At 35.1% G+C, this 13,415-nt stretch overlaps 4 protein-coding genes across 6 annotated transcripts; 2 read left to right on the top strand and 2 right to left on the bottom strand.

Annotated features, from left to right (window-relative positions):
- Positions 1-2,813: 2,813 nt before the first annotated feature.
- Positions 2,814-4,696, top strand: LOC104714281 (putative WRKY transcription factor 40). Of its 2 annotated transcripts, none has more exons than XM_010431590.2 (4): positions 2,814-3,181; positions 3,542-3,883; positions 3,976-4,092; positions 4,194-4,696. In XM_010431590.2, the coding sequence occupies exons 1-4, from the start codon at positions 3,092-3,094 to the stop codon at positions 4,554-4,556; spliced, it is 912 nt and encodes a 303-aa protein (XP_010429892.1). In that variant the 5' UTR covers positions 2,814-3,091; the 3' UTR covers positions 4,557-4,696. The 2 variants fall into 2 exon arrangements, with proteins under 2 accessions (XP_010429892.1, XP_010429891.1); XM_010431589.3 differs by having other exon boundaries at positions 2,827-3,181; positions 3,539-3,883.
- LOC147939340 (uncharacterized) lies at positions 4,615-6,939 on the bottom strand. The gene is made up of 6 exons (XM_087466604.1): positions 6,622-6,939; positions 5,969-6,507; positions 5,563-5,620; positions 5,394-5,477; positions 5,156-5,297; positions 4,615-5,059 (listed from the first exon to the last, which is right to left on the bottom strand). The coding sequence occupies exons 2-6, from the start codon at positions 6,444-6,446 to the stop codon at positions 4,790-4,792; spliced, it is 1,032 nt and encodes a 343-aa protein (XP_087322730.1). The 5' UTR covers positions 6,447-6,507; positions 6,622-6,939; the 3' UTR covers positions 4,615-4,789.
- Positions 6,940-7,663: 724 nt separating this feature from the next.
- Positions 7,664-9,225, bottom strand: LOC147939339 (phosphatidyl-N-methylethanolamine N-methyltransferase-like). The gene is made up of 2 exons (XM_087466254.1): positions 8,417-9,225; positions 7,664-8,077 (listed from the first exon to the last, which is right to left on the bottom strand). The coding sequence occupies exons 1-2, from the start codon at positions 8,659-8,661 to the stop codon at positions 7,828-7,830; spliced, it is 495 nt and encodes a 164-aa protein (XP_087322380.1). The 5' UTR covers positions 8,662-9,225; the 3' UTR covers positions 7,664-7,827.
- A 1,651-nt stretch (positions 9,226-10,876) lies between these two features.
- On the top strand, positions 10,877-13,277 carry LOC104714279 (putative N-acetyltransferase HLS1-like). 2 transcript variants are annotated; one of them, XM_010431588.3, is made up of 3 exons: positions 10,877-11,334; positions 11,541-11,674; positions 12,356-13,277. In XM_010431588.3, exons 1-3 carry the CDS (start codon positions 11,128-11,130, stop codon positions 13,194-13,196), a joined length of 1,182 nt encoding a protein of 393 aa, XP_010429890.1. In that variant the 5' UTR covers positions 10,877-11,127; the 3' UTR covers positions 13,197-13,277. The 2 variants fall into 2 exon arrangements, with proteins under 2 accessions (XP_010429890.1, XP_087322367.1); XM_087466241.1 differs by having other exon boundaries at positions 10,983-11,334; positions 11,445-11,674.
- Positions 13,278-13,415: the final 138 nt, after the last annotated feature.

Below are 13,415 nucleotides of genomic sequence, written 5' to 3'. Positions count from 1 at the left end.
TCTCTTCTTCTCTTCTGTCTTAATGTTTGATTTTTTTTTTGTCCACTTGTATTTTTTCATTTTCATGACTTCATCATCCGTGACGTCTAATTATTCCATCACCGACCTACAATTTCGATTTTCTTTATTTTTTCGTCGGCAAGTCTTTTAGTTTTTGTCTGGACATCCATTCCCAAACAGGCAAACATGCATCGTGTTTTGACAATGAATTCAATGTTTGATTTTAAAAACTTACAAGTTATGAGTTTTTGTCTTTTGCAGGATATTAACAATGATATGATTTGTGACCAAATTGTTCGTTGAGTGTTATATATTTCACTCTCTTTCTTTTTGAATGAAGGAAGAAAAAAAACTACTATAAGCAGCCTAACTTTTCTACGAGTGTACTAGTCAGTAGAGAATGATTCAGATACCTTCTAAATATCGAAACTTAATCTACTTAACATGGTTGTAATTAGTACTAGTATATAACATTTGTTTTTGTTAATGATGTATATTACCTTTTCGAAAGGGTTTTATAGGTTATCTTTAGACTTCCGCATACAACCAGATTTTATTAAAGTTATTAAACAAAATAAATTGAATGAAAAAAATTACCACCGAAAAAAAAAAAAAAAAAAAAAAGAGGAAAAAAAAGAGGAAAAAAAAAAAAATTACCACTGTGCGTGTAAGTTGGCACTTCTATAATGAATGGTTTCGACAATGTAAGTTTTATACGCAGCTAGTACGATTCTTCATATATACAATTCTATCAGAAAGAATGGAGATCAAGATAAGATGAACGTACGTACTGATCAAGCTCTACTAAGGAAAAAGAAGAAGAATACAATGATTATGATGATGAGATTTTAATCAAATTCTATTATTCACAATTTCTGCACTAGACAATGTATATATATATACATGAAAACATAGTTGGTACAATCCTGGTTTGTATTAAACTAACTTCTATAATAATATATGTCAGATATTAATTAGGCTCGATTGTAAAATGATATGTGAAAAGAATAATGATACATAATCTAATATGCATGAGAAAGTCCAAAATGATCGGCACATGAAGATTCCATATCTATGTCAGTCAAGGTACGATTTCAGATAATGGATAGGGTATATGCGTTTTTCTGCTATCTCCAAACCTAGTAATCTATACCATTTTGACATTCTTGACCGGTTTAATTGCAAAATAAGTGGAAAGAGGAAGAAGGAAACTGAGATTTGATAAATTTCGTCAGCCAAAATTGTTTAAGGAGGGTGTATTGAAAGAATGATTTTGGAAGATTCCATGGAATTTAGAAAATTTGGAATTTTGATAGATTTTAGGGAAGTTGATATGATTTATGGTAAAATTCTTTCAAATCCCACCTAAAACCATGAGATTTGGATTTCTCTATTTTTAACTAAACAAATCCTCTCAAATCCTCCAGAATCCCTAAAACTTATTAAAATCCAAATCCACAAACTGTTTTGAATAACAATGGATTTTAAGATAGATTTTTAAATCATAAGTTCAATAACAGTGAATTCCAGGAGACTTTTTAAAATCCATGATTGAATAACATAGAATTTGTAACTTTTATACAAATCACCTAAAATATCAAGTTGAATACACCCTCTTATCAAGTAGGTTATGAAATCCCGAGCAGGCTTAACTTTTAAGAAAATATATGAATTAATGAATACGAACAAATATAAAATGAATTAGTTTTTTCAAAAAATCGTAGTAACAAATTATCATCCAATATATAGTGTGATGATTTATAAGCTACAACCTTTTCCGAAAATAAAATTTATAAGCTATTAGCTAGGGATCACAACAAACATGGATAAACTTAACTATGATAGCAAATGGTAGTATGCTTTAGTTTAGTATGAGTGTAATTAAACATAATGTTTAAAAAAATCTGTCATTAAACATAATAACATAGGATCTCATCAAATAGTATTTGTTCCTCAATATTAGTATTATTGTTTTTGTAATTGGTGTTATTAAAATAAAGCCAAATTAACGAGGGAAGAATGGAATTAAGAATTGAATAAGTTCGTCACCACAGGCATCGTCAATTTGTCTAGTGGTTTTTGAAAAGCCGTGTGGGCTTGACTTTGACCGAAACAAGGATACTTACTTAATAATTTGGAAATACTCATCTTATTACTACTAACTGAAGAATCTCTCTCGTTACATTAGAAGAACATTATAAACCACGTTCCGCACACTCTATTATACTAGTATTAGTCTATAGGTACTATTATACTAGTATTAGTCTATATTACCTACTAGTTGTCATTTTCTTTGAAACGTGCACTAAACCATTCATTAAACTTTCTAATTAAGCACGCATTTTACTACATTTCATTATTATTATACATCTAACCAATCATTTTATTTTATCCCACATGTCGTTTGTAGTCCTTACTTTATGCATTACGTTGTCTAAAAAGCGTTAATCTAAGTTTAGGCCGGCTATATAAAGGAAATTCATATAGTAATAACTAACATATTAAAGCAAACGTGGAAAAGAGTCATATATTATTATATTTAGTAGACAACCACAACCTGATCACAAACCAAATGTTTTGTTGTTTCATAAAGAAGAATGTCAAACCTACTACTTATCTAAAATAAAAATCAAGAAAAAGAGTTGCATCACATATGTATATATCGAGTAAACAAAAAAAAAAAGGAATTGGTTAAACTATAAAGAGATTGGACCAAATACGTGTTCGATCGAATGAGGTGGACCCTAGAGAGACGAGTTGAGAGTCATTGTAATGACTAAAAGTAAAAGGAAAAAAAATAAAATGATAAGACCATTAGTTTATTGCATGAAAATGAAAAGCACATGCTCCTCTCCTCTCTCTCTTTCCACCTTGTTTCCTCTCTGAACACTCCATTATATATACAATCAAAATCTTTCATTCTTCAACAATCCCATAAGAGAAAAAAAAAAAAAAAGAGAGAAGAAGAATCCAAGATCGACTCTTACTACTCTCATCTTTCTTCCTCGGCTTACGTAACTCCCTCACATATATATCCACAAGATCAAAGATCGAAGACTTTTCCTACTTCCTAATACATAACATATTATACATGGATCAGTACTCATCATCGTCTTTGGTCGATACTTCTTTAGATCTCACTATCGGCGTTACTCGTATGCGAGTTGAAGAAGATCCACCGGTATGCTTCTATCGTATTCTTCTTTAAATCTCTACTTCTTCAAAACAATAGACATCCATGGACATTTTTAATATATATAATATATACATACTTTTTTTGTTTGGTTTCGAAAATTAATATACCAACTCAAATATCTATAAAGATAGATATTTTCATTTTCATACACACGTTTGTTTGAGATATAATTGGTGTATAAATGCATAATTTTAGCAATTTTTTTTTTGTTGTTGTTAATAATTCATGTGGTGGGTTCTTGAAATTTAATTGAAACGGTAGATCATAAATTATATGAACTTATCATCGTATGTCTAAAGTTTGGTTACTAACTTTCATGCAATAATTTTAAAAAAATGATAGCAGACAAGTGCTTTGGTGGAAGAATTAAACCGAGTGAGTGCTGAGAACAAGAAGCTCTCGGAGATGCTAACTTTGATGTGTGACAACTACAACGTCTTGAGGAAGCAACTCGTGGAATATGAAAACAAGAGCAACATGACGGAGAGAGACCAAACCAGTCCTCCCAAGAAACGCAAATCTCCGACCAGAGATGACGCATTCAGTTCGGCGGTTATCGGTGGAGTGTCGGAAAGTAGCTCAACGGATCAAGATGAGTATCTGTGTAAGAAGCAGAGAGAGGAGACCGTTGTGAAGGAGAAAGTCTCAAGGGTCTATTACAAGACCGAAGCTTCTGACACTACCCTTGTAAGCTTCCATGAAAACTTGGTATCTCTCTATCTTTTGAAACTTTTAACTTAATTATATGGTTTATTGATATTGGAAGTTGTTTCTTATAGGTTGTGAAAGATGGGTATCAATGGAGGAAATATGGACAGAAGGTGACTAGAGACAATCCATCTCCAAGAGCTTACTTCAAGTGTGCTTGTGCTCCAAGCTGTTCTGTCAAAAAGAAGGTACTGATAAAGAAAGAGACTAAAATTATGAATGGGAATATGTAACACAAATTTGTAGACTTTGTAATCTGATTCTGATTCTAATGTTTGTTTCTCTTCAGGTTCAGAGAAGCGTGGAGGATCAATCAGTGTTGGTTGCGACTTATGAGGGTGAACATAACCATCCAATGCCATCGCAGATAGATTCCAACAACAGCTTAAACCGCTACATCTCTGTTGGTGGTTCTCCTAAAGAAGCTGCTGCAGCCAACAGAAGTAGTAGCTTGACTGCGCCGGTGACTACAGTAGATCTGACTGAATCCAAGAAAGTGACAAGCCCAACATCAAGAATCGATTTTCCAGAAGTTCAGAAACTTTTGGTAGAGCAAATGGCTTCTTCCTTGACAAAAGATCCTAACTTTACAGCAGCTTTGGCCGCAGCTGTTACCGGAAGATTGTATCAACAGAATCAAACCAAGAAATAGTTTAGTTTCAAATTCCGTTAGTGTTAATAGATTGAAAAATTTTCATGAGAAAGCGAGAGAGAGTAGATTATAATCCATTGATGCTGAAAATGTAACATGTAATCCTTTTCATACAATCTCCAATACATTCGGCTTAGAAACTCCTCCTAGTTTGACAACAAAAAACATCTGTACAAATGCAAACACAGCATTCTAAGCAGTACATTGTTAAACTATGCTCTCTTGGATTTTCTTTAATTACCAGTCTCGTCCTTTGTCATACAATCATGGTGTCTGAAGCAACAAGTGAGATGGTCGTTTGTGAGACCAGCTGTTTGCATGAAAGAGTAAATAACCGTTGGGCTGACACTGCGAAAGCCTCTGCGAACAAGGTCTTTGCTTATCAGTTCGGCTTTGGAAGTCTTCACAGGGACTTGTCGTGGGTACCGGAATTGGCTCTGAGTAGGTTTCTGGTTAACGAAGTTCCAAATGTACTTGTCAAATGATCCAAATTCAACTATTATCTGGTTTTGATAAAAAAAACAATAACAGTAAGAAAAAAGGGTAATTTTGTTAAGAAACACAGAAACTATGATCAGGCTTATAAAATGATAAAATACCTTGCGAACTTGGTTTGCGTTCTCGAGGATTGACCGTAGCTTTTGCTCTGATAGTAACGTGGTGGTAGCAATGTCAGGGGATGTTATCTTTTTATTAGTTAGTTCAGATATTGCAATTGGATCAAAGTCCATGAAAACTTCCCTGTTTATATAAAGCAAAAGCATTTTGAGAATCGACCTCATAAGTAGTCTGAAGATAATAACGCCACAACAATAGCTGTGGTTCTCGGTTACCTACCTGAATAATTGTCTTTTGGAAAGTATGTCTTTCCAAGATAGTTCAGCAAGAGCACCAGACAGGCTTAGTAACTCGAAAAGTTTCCTGCAAACAAATTTTAACGAAAATCACAAAGAGCATCTCCCAAATCAGTAAAACTATGTCAGTATAGAGAGAAACCATAACGTACTTGTCATCATGGACAGGAACTCCCCATTCTTCATCATGGAAAGCAATGTAACATTGGTCTTTTACAAGAAACAAAAAAAAAAACAAAATTACCGGTCAGTCATAGCAGAGAAAAAGATTCAAGCCAAGACAAAGTTAAAAGCTTAAAGACTTAGAGAATGACAAATAAACTGATCTCTACAAAATTCCTGTTTCTGTGGTCGTTGTTCAATAGAGATATGATCTGCCTAATCACAAAGCATACTCAAAGATTTGTGTTTTACGTTCAAAAACTAACTCCCAAAGAAATAGACTACAAATCTTTTAAACTCTACTTAAAACTCAGAATCGACACTGACTCTTCAATTGCTTAACCGGTAAAGCCAAGCATCAACCGTATCCAAGAAAGAATTAGAATTGATGATTACCAGATTTGGGAGTGATCCAAGCGCATCTTTTACGGCCGTCAGAGAAGCAATCACCACAAGGCTTCTCATCTCTCTCCTCAGTAAGATTCCTTCTCAGTGAAGAAGAGGTTGAAGAGACAGACCCATTTCGGCGGCGCAAAGCCCTCTTCTTCCCGCTAGAAGTAGACGCCATACTCAACGGCGACGACTCGCAAGAAGACGACGCGTCAGAAGAATACGAAGCGGACATGGACGAGATACCATTCCGTCTAAGAATTGAAGGGCTTAGTAGAGGCGAGCATTGCGGCATCTTCTTCGTCGGACTTGGAGACGACGACGCTGTAAAGGTTGTGTTTTTATTAGTTTTGTCAGCCACTTGCTTCTTCACAGGCTTAGACAACGGTTTCTGCTGCAGCTTATTACCGGCGGGACCAAGAACTGATCGGAATTCTCCTCTGTCGGAAGAATCCACAGAACGAACTCGCGGTGGAGCTGACATTGACCTAAAAGTCTCCGATCACAAAACCCAAAAGAAGTGTGTGCAATTCCCTAAATAAAATCTGAAACCAGTTCCAAGAGATTATTATTACACCAATTTCGATAAAAACTAGAAGAAATAAAGGAGGAGCTGCTGCTGCATTTAAACAAAACTAACTTAAAAATGAAGTCTTCACCTAAAAAAAGTTTTCCCCCAATTCTTCTAGCGAAATCGAGACAGAGCCCCCAAGTTGTTTTTATCACTACTACTAGGATCACGGGAATGAGTAAGGTTTTACTACTACATTCATTAACAAACAAACAAAAGATCAATCTTTGGATTAGTGTTGAAAAAAAATCCTTCTTTTTTGTTTTCTGACTTCGGAGAAGCAAAAAAATAAAAATAAAGGGGATGACTTTTCCGATCGAGAACGAAAGGAATCGAATTGAAGGAGGAGAGGGTAAAGAAGAGTACGACGGAAGAGAAGTTGTCATTTAGGCAATCACTCTTGGACACGTCATCGTTTGGTTTCTCCGCTTTAGGTACCCTGTTTTGCCCGACCCGAAAACAAAACGGGTCGAATCTTCTGTTGTTTACTTTAGGCTGCACCTAATTTAGCCTAGTCTAGTAATGTACTGTAGTGTGTTTCAACTTTCAACTTTCAATAGATCGCTGATCCAAACAATGATGGGTCTTAAAATAAGTCCACTCTTTTAAAAACTCGATAAAGCCAAAAAAAGAAAAAAAAAAAATACTAGTAGTTGGTTGCTTATAATGATCATTGATTTCTACAGAAGACAGATTAGGAATGTTTTTGTCTTGTATCAATCCACCATGCCAAGACAAATGACTTCATTATAATGGCCGTCGAAAACATAAACAAAACTTCTTCTTTCGTACTAGAGTGTGTCTCCCGACATTTCGTATCTTTTTTAATATATTTCTTCTAGTTTTGAATTATTCCCTGTATTTTGTTCAGATGCTTCCTACAGATCGAATTATATAACAAAATTGCTCCTTCAAGTTCTGTTAATCAATATACATGTTCCCTTCAGTTTTTTGTTTGTATCCAGTCGACGAATTGTGTGTAATTTGTTGCCTCAAAGATGGTAAACTGGCAGATATTATCAACATTAGAAGGCTGCTAATTAAAAAGGAAGGTCATCAGACATCATTGCCTATCTCATAGTTGCTTGGTTCAACAATTCTATAGATTACCAAAAAAAAAAAAAACCCAGGAGAAAATGGTAACTGCATTATCCATGGAAGCACTGAAGAGTGTAAAATCAGTTTGCTTACAAAAAGAGAAGACAGACTCATAAAAGAAATCAAACTAGACCTGAGTTTCCTTCCCCATGGGAGTTGATCCTTCTTCTAACTAGTGGATTATTATGGTGAGGAATCAGGAGACGGGTTTGGCGCGATCATTTGGATCCTCCTTTGATTCCAGAAACATCATGAAAACGTAACCGAGAGACCAGAGGAGAATGTATTGGAATGGAACCCAAGAGAGGCATGCCACTAAAGACATGATACTCCCAACATACTGCGGATCTCTAATAACACCAAATGGGAACTCTGTGACCCAAGGTATGCTCTTCCCGAATCGAACACCGTAGTAAGTTCCAGCTTCACCTAACAGTTGATATACCCTGCAAAGATTGTGACCTTCTTTAAGTTTAACAAAACTTGACAAGAAGAGAGCTCAGTAACAGAACATACAACAAGTGCCTAATCTATTAAACATCAACTTCACCAAGCTGTCAAAAATGTGACCTTTAAGTATAACTTTACAAGCCTAAACCAGATTCGATGGTTGAAACTTGAAAAGTACAAAACTTTCACAAGATTAGACGGCGGAGAAGTGAGGCATTACAAAATGCGGAATCAAGCTAACTAATGGGGTTGGGGTTGACTATAAAAGATTCCTAATTTCATCGATCTAACGCATTCGATTTCGAGTCAGTAAAGAGAGGAACTGAAGATTGTACCTGAAGTTGAGAAACTGACCAAAGGCCATTAGGGGCCAGAAGTAGAACGGAGGCGGCCAGGAGAGAGAAGCAACGGAGAAGAGAGAGAGGAGTTGGGCAGCTTTGAGGACGTGAGATACACGCGCCATCACCGTCGATGGGTCTCTTCCTCGGCCGCAGAGATTGACCCATGACTGAGGATTCGTCCATAGCCACCAGTAGAACGGAAATGGCAACAGAACTCCGATCCCGGCCACTATTCCCATTTCTTCGCCTTACGTTTGTTTCGTTTCCGACAAAATCTGAGTCTCGTTGGTTGAACTTGAAACAACTCTCATATTGGGTGGGTCTCTCTAAATAGGCCTCAATATTTCTTTTGGCCCAAGTAATTGGCCCAATTCTGAGGCCTATTTAGAGACTGTGAATCCTCGTGTACATTCTTTCGGCATACCATAAATAATAATGAATTAACGGTTCAATAAATAAAATACTGAGAGTTAATCAGAAGTTCCACGTTTTTTACTAACTTCTGTAAACAAAAGCTTTCCCTTATTCTTCTGATTGGAAATAAAAGTTGGTTAAAAGACAAAACACACTGCGGTGCGGTAGTTAAAATATAGATGTGAACAAAAGACTTTATCAGACTTGGAAATATAGTGAAGGTTTATCTTGTTGATGCCCATCACCTATATATAGAAAATCGTTTTTTTCCTAAAGAGGCGTGTGTTTTTTCAAATCATTAATTAGTAGTTATATTACGTAGTTGTTATTTTAAACAAGAAATAAAAATCATTTAGAAATACATAAAGGCAAAAAAGGAGAGAGCACAAAGGGAGAGAGACTCTTGTGTTATGATAATAAATATAAGGCAGTTCTCCGAATAACGCATTCTTATCCTTGATAGAATTTTTCCTTCTTTTTTTTTTTTTTTGTTGGTTGTGAATTTTTGGATAATTATAGTATTAGTCTTTTAGATAAAACATTTTATGGAAAATATCATATCCCACCGACTGGTTTTTTGAAGAGCAAAAATATTTATGAATTATAGTAACGTCTATTTTTTCTGTTGCAAAGAAACAGTTAAATATAACTAAAATATATATGTGCTGTCGATTAGTAGTAGACGAGTAGTACTACATTGGCTTCACGCTGAGGAGGATATACATTAGTTTCTTAGAGGTAGTTGTCGTTTGGATATTGAATTAGGTCTGAAGTGCTTATCGGACGTTCTTACAGTACGACGTCATTTTCAGTACATCAAAGACACAAAATCTAAAAGAGATCACTAGCCAGCCAATGAGATAGAGCCAACGACCAAAGATCGGAAGGAACAAAGAAACTTCCAAAAATCATAAATAAATGTAATATGTGTTTTGTTGGCAAAAAATGATATTAATCTGTATTTTTTTTTTTTTTTGTATGTGTCAATTTTTGTTTGTCTCACTGGTTGTTCATAGGATGTTTTATGTTTCTTGTGCTTTCTTTGTCAAATGATATTTTAAATTCATGCATAATCCACAATTATAGGTTAGAGGCTATTCACCAATATTCAGAACACTCAAAGTTCTCAATTATATGAACCTGACATTTGTCCTTTTCTAAATTCGGTGGTTTTATCAATTAGGTATTTCAAATGTTATGTCATGTCATTATCTAATAATTTATATCTATGATAGCATCTAATGAAGGGCCACTAGCAATCTTACCGTCCAATATGATAACAACCAATTCAAATAAAGTTATTTCTATGATGAAAATATAGGAATAAATCCAAAAGATAAACTCTATTTGAATATACGTGGCCTTAAATCTTAACTCTTATAAGTATTCCTCTATAGTCTTATAAATCACTGAATTCAATTGTTTAGCGTAAAGAACCGCCGGCCGCCATATGCACTAACTACACATATGCCTTGATTAACTTTACATCATTTTCCCCACATAAGTTGCTGTACAACTTTAGTCTCTTAATTAGGATTTATACCTGATTAAAACTTTTAGATGAATACTACTCCATAGTTTACTTTTGTATATCTTGTTTTGGAACGACTAATATAATTAACTCGGTTGATAATTAATTTTATCATCGATGTTAATCTAATTTTTAAGGGGCGGCTTGTGAATTGTGATCGTATGGACCTTTTTGTGGATTAAATGACAAACAGATATATAAGAAATTAGCTACTTTAGTCGGGTCTCACATGATCGACGTGCTTGATCATACTAATTTCGTTCCAAAACATATAAATAAATGATTGGATCATCTTTTTCGAAATTAATGGATTAATTGGTATATTTTGGTCCATCACCATATTGCATGTCTTACTTCTTTGATCACACCACACAATTGTAATTATAAATTCACATTTTTCCTACCTTTGTGTTTCGACAAACCAAAAAGTACCCCGACCAACCGGTTTACGGAAAGCATTAGTGCGATGATTTTTCTTTTATAAACTTAAATGTGATGATTATTATTGTACCAAATTAAAAAACAATACATTCAAAGATTTTTCATATAATAAAAAGGTTCCCATAAAGTTTCCAAAGGCGTCGCTATATATACATGACATCACGAAATAATCACAACTTATAACCACCAATAATAAATCAAAACCCCTCTCTCTCCATCAGACTTTTTTTTTTTTGTTTGGTGTTATTGTCCAAATTAAAGACGCCCCACTTATATATATTTTCTTTTCGTCGCAACACTTATATATATATATATATACATGTCGAGTAAAGTAGCGACCTCGGCGGCAGTTGCGGCTGCGGTGGTGGTGAGAGAATACAATGAGGAGAGCGACAAATGTAACGTGGAAGAGATGGAACGAAAATGTGATGAAACCGGGAATCATCATGGCAAACCGGTTATGGTCTCTGATCTATTGGGCGATCCGGTTCGTCGCGTTCGTCATTTTCCCTCTCACACTATGCTGGTAATTCATAACTATACGTACTCTCTTTAAACAAATATATCTCTTCATGAATTTGCACATTCACTATTTATAGGTGAGTTATTGTTTCCATTTATTTATCGTGACTATAGAGAGTGACTGCATGCATTTTTCCTTTCGCGAGAGATCGTATGCTTAAATATGTATAGATGATGTGATTGAAATGAAAAATGGGAGGAGGTGTGTAGGTAGCAGAGTACGGAGATGGAAGAAAGATGGTAGGAGTTGTAAGAGGATGTGTTAAAACTGTGACTAGAGGCAGCAACTCTACCTTTGTCAAACTCGCTTATGTTCTTGGTCTTCGTGTTTCACCTTCCCATCGGTAATTATTTTCCTTTTTTTACACAAGATTATTATTATTCGTGATTAATATATATGGTTTGTGGACTAAATTAGCTTGTTGTCAAAAAAGGTCCCTATCATGCTTTTTTCACAATAATCATGCTATAATGATCATATTAACTAACGTGACGAGGACAAATTTGTTCACAAGTATTTTTCGCTATTTGAAGTCATTAATTGTTTTTATAAATCTAAAATATTAAAATCTAAAATTTACGTGTCCATTCCATGTTTAGTTGTTTACCCGTTTCCTTATTCCACGTATATATAAGGGAATTTAATTTTATATTCATGAATTTCAAAATAGAAATTTCTTAGTACTAGAATAAATATACTTTAACATAAAACCCACTTAGCTTAAAAGCAATAACATCATTTCAAACATATTCATTTACTATATCGTATATAATAATATGAGAATATATGTTTTGCTTTTACAAAATTCGAATTCAATTCCATTTTTAAAAATAAAAATTAAAGAAATTGCCCTTTGTTGACACTTGTATAACCCCCAATTCATCATTCCTCTCACATAATTTATATTCTCAATATTAAACTAATCCCTTTCTACAAATCAGATTTATTAAGTTTTCTTTAAAGTATGAATGATCATAGCACTAATAAATACATAGTTAACTTAAGAATATGATTTGTTGAGCAGGAACTTAGGCATAGGAACGAAATTGGTGCGAGCACTTGAAGAATGGTTCAAGCAACAAGGCGCAACCTACGCGTACATGGCGACTGATTATACCAACGAGCCTTCCATTAACTTGTTTACCAAGAAATGTTCATATGTCAAATTCCGTACACCGACAATGCTGGTCCAACCGGTTCACGCCCATACCAAACCAATCGGTTCAGATATCACAATCCTTCGGTTAACTCCCGAAACCGCCGAATCAATCTACACTCGAATCTTCAAAGACTCAGAATTCTTCCCTCGTGACATCGATGCAATTTTAACCAGCCGCAACAGCTTGGGAACGTTTATAGCCGTGCCAAAAGAAAAACACGTTACCAAATCAAACCGCGAAGCTAATTTTGCGATATTAAGCGTTTGGAGCACCAAAGATGTATTCAGGCTGCAAATGAAAGGCGTCTCTCGGTTAACTCACGCGGTTTGCTCCGGTTTGAGATTTATCGATTCTTGTATGCCATGGATGAAATTACCTTCGTTCCCTAACGTGTTCGACAAGTTTTGGGTTTATTTCATGTATGGCATGCACATGGAAGGCAAAGACGGTCCACGTCTAATGAGAAGTTTATGCTCTTTTGTGCACAACATTGGGAGATACGACGGAGGATGTGGAGCACTAGCGGCAGAGCTTAGCCCATCAGACGCGGTGGCTTTGGCCGTACCTCATTGGAAACGGCTTTCATGGGCCCAAGATCTCTGGTGTCTCAAGAAACTCTCTGGTGAACCTGAACCGTCCGATTGGACTAGGTCGACATCTTCTTCTTCCTCCTCCGTGATTTTTGTTGATCCTCGTGATATCTAATCAATGCTCCTAAAAGATTTTAACTTTACATATTGTACATAAAGATGACAATAAAAAAAAAAAAAAAAAACATTTATGTGACTGGTTTACATGTTTAAGACTGCTCTGAAGTTTTAGGTATAAGAGAATATAGTGTAAGTACTCCTCTATGGGCTTCTTTTCTTATTCGCTGTTTTATTGTCTTCAATAGTTATTGCTGTATAAGGTTAATCCTCTCTA

This window comes from Camelina sativa, chromosome 9 (genome assembly GCF_030686135.1).
Source record: "Camelina sativa cultivar CO46 ecotype springtype chromosome 9, ASM3068613v1".
Classification (NCBI taxonomy): Eukaryota; Viridiplantae; Streptophyta; class Magnoliopsida; order Brassicales; family Brassicaceae; genus Camelina; species Camelina sativa.
This window is presented reverse-complemented; position numbering and strand designations above follow the sequence as displayed.

What these genes read in the sequence shown, in the direction of transcription:
- LOC104714281 (XM_010431589.3), top strand. Translation starts at nt 3,092, where the DNA reads ATGGATCAGTACTCATCATCGTCTTTGGTCGATACTTCTTTAGATCTC. An exon ending in GAGTTGAAGAAGATCCACCG is followed by an intron (nt 3,182 to 3,538) that starts GTATGCTTCTAT and finishes AAAAAATGATAG; the next exon opens with CAGACAAGTGCTTTGGTGGA. An exon ending in GCTGTTCTGTCAAAAAGAAG is followed by an intron (nt 4,093 to 4,193) that starts GTACTGATAAAG and finishes GTTTCTCTTCAG; the next exon opens with GTTCAGAGAAGCGTGGAGGA.
- LOC147939340 (XM_087466604.1), bottom strand. Translation starts at nt 6,446, where the DNA reads ATGTCAGCTCCACCGCGAGTTCGTTCTGTGGATTCTTCCGACAGAGGA. An exon ending in TTGGATCACTCCCAAATCTG is followed by an intron (nt 5,621 to 5,968) that starts GTAATCATCAAT and finishes TTCTTGTAAAAG; the next exon opens with ACCAATGTTACATTGCTTTC. An exon ending in TCCAAAAGACAATTATTCAG is followed by an intron (nt 5,298 to 5,393) that starts GTAGGTAACCGA and finishes TTATATAAACAG; the next exon opens with GGAAGTTTTCATGGACTTTG.
- LOC147939339 (XM_087466254.1), bottom strand. Translation starts at nt 8,661, where the DNA reads ATGGGAATAGTGGCCGGGATCGGAGTTCTGTTGCCATTTCCGTTCTAC. An exon ending in GGTCAGTTTCTCAACTTCAG is followed by an intron (nt 8,078 to 8,416) that starts GTACAATCTTCA and finishes CAATCTTTGCAG; the next exon opens with GGTATATCAACTGTTAGGTG.
- LOC104714279 (XM_010431588.3), top strand. Translation starts at nt 11,128, where the DNA reads ATGTCGAGTAAAGTAGCGACCTCGGCGGCAGTTGCGGCTGCGGTGGTG. An exon ending in TTCCCTCTCACACTATGCTG is followed by an intron (nt 11,335 to 11,540) that starts GTAATTCATAAC and finishes GGAGGTGTGTAG; the next exon opens with GTAGCAGAGTACGGAGATGG. An exon ending in CGTGTTTCACCTTCCCATCG is followed by an intron (nt 11,675 to 12,355) that starts GTAATTATTTTC and finishes TTTGTTGAGCAG; the next exon opens with GAACTTAGGCATAGGAACGA.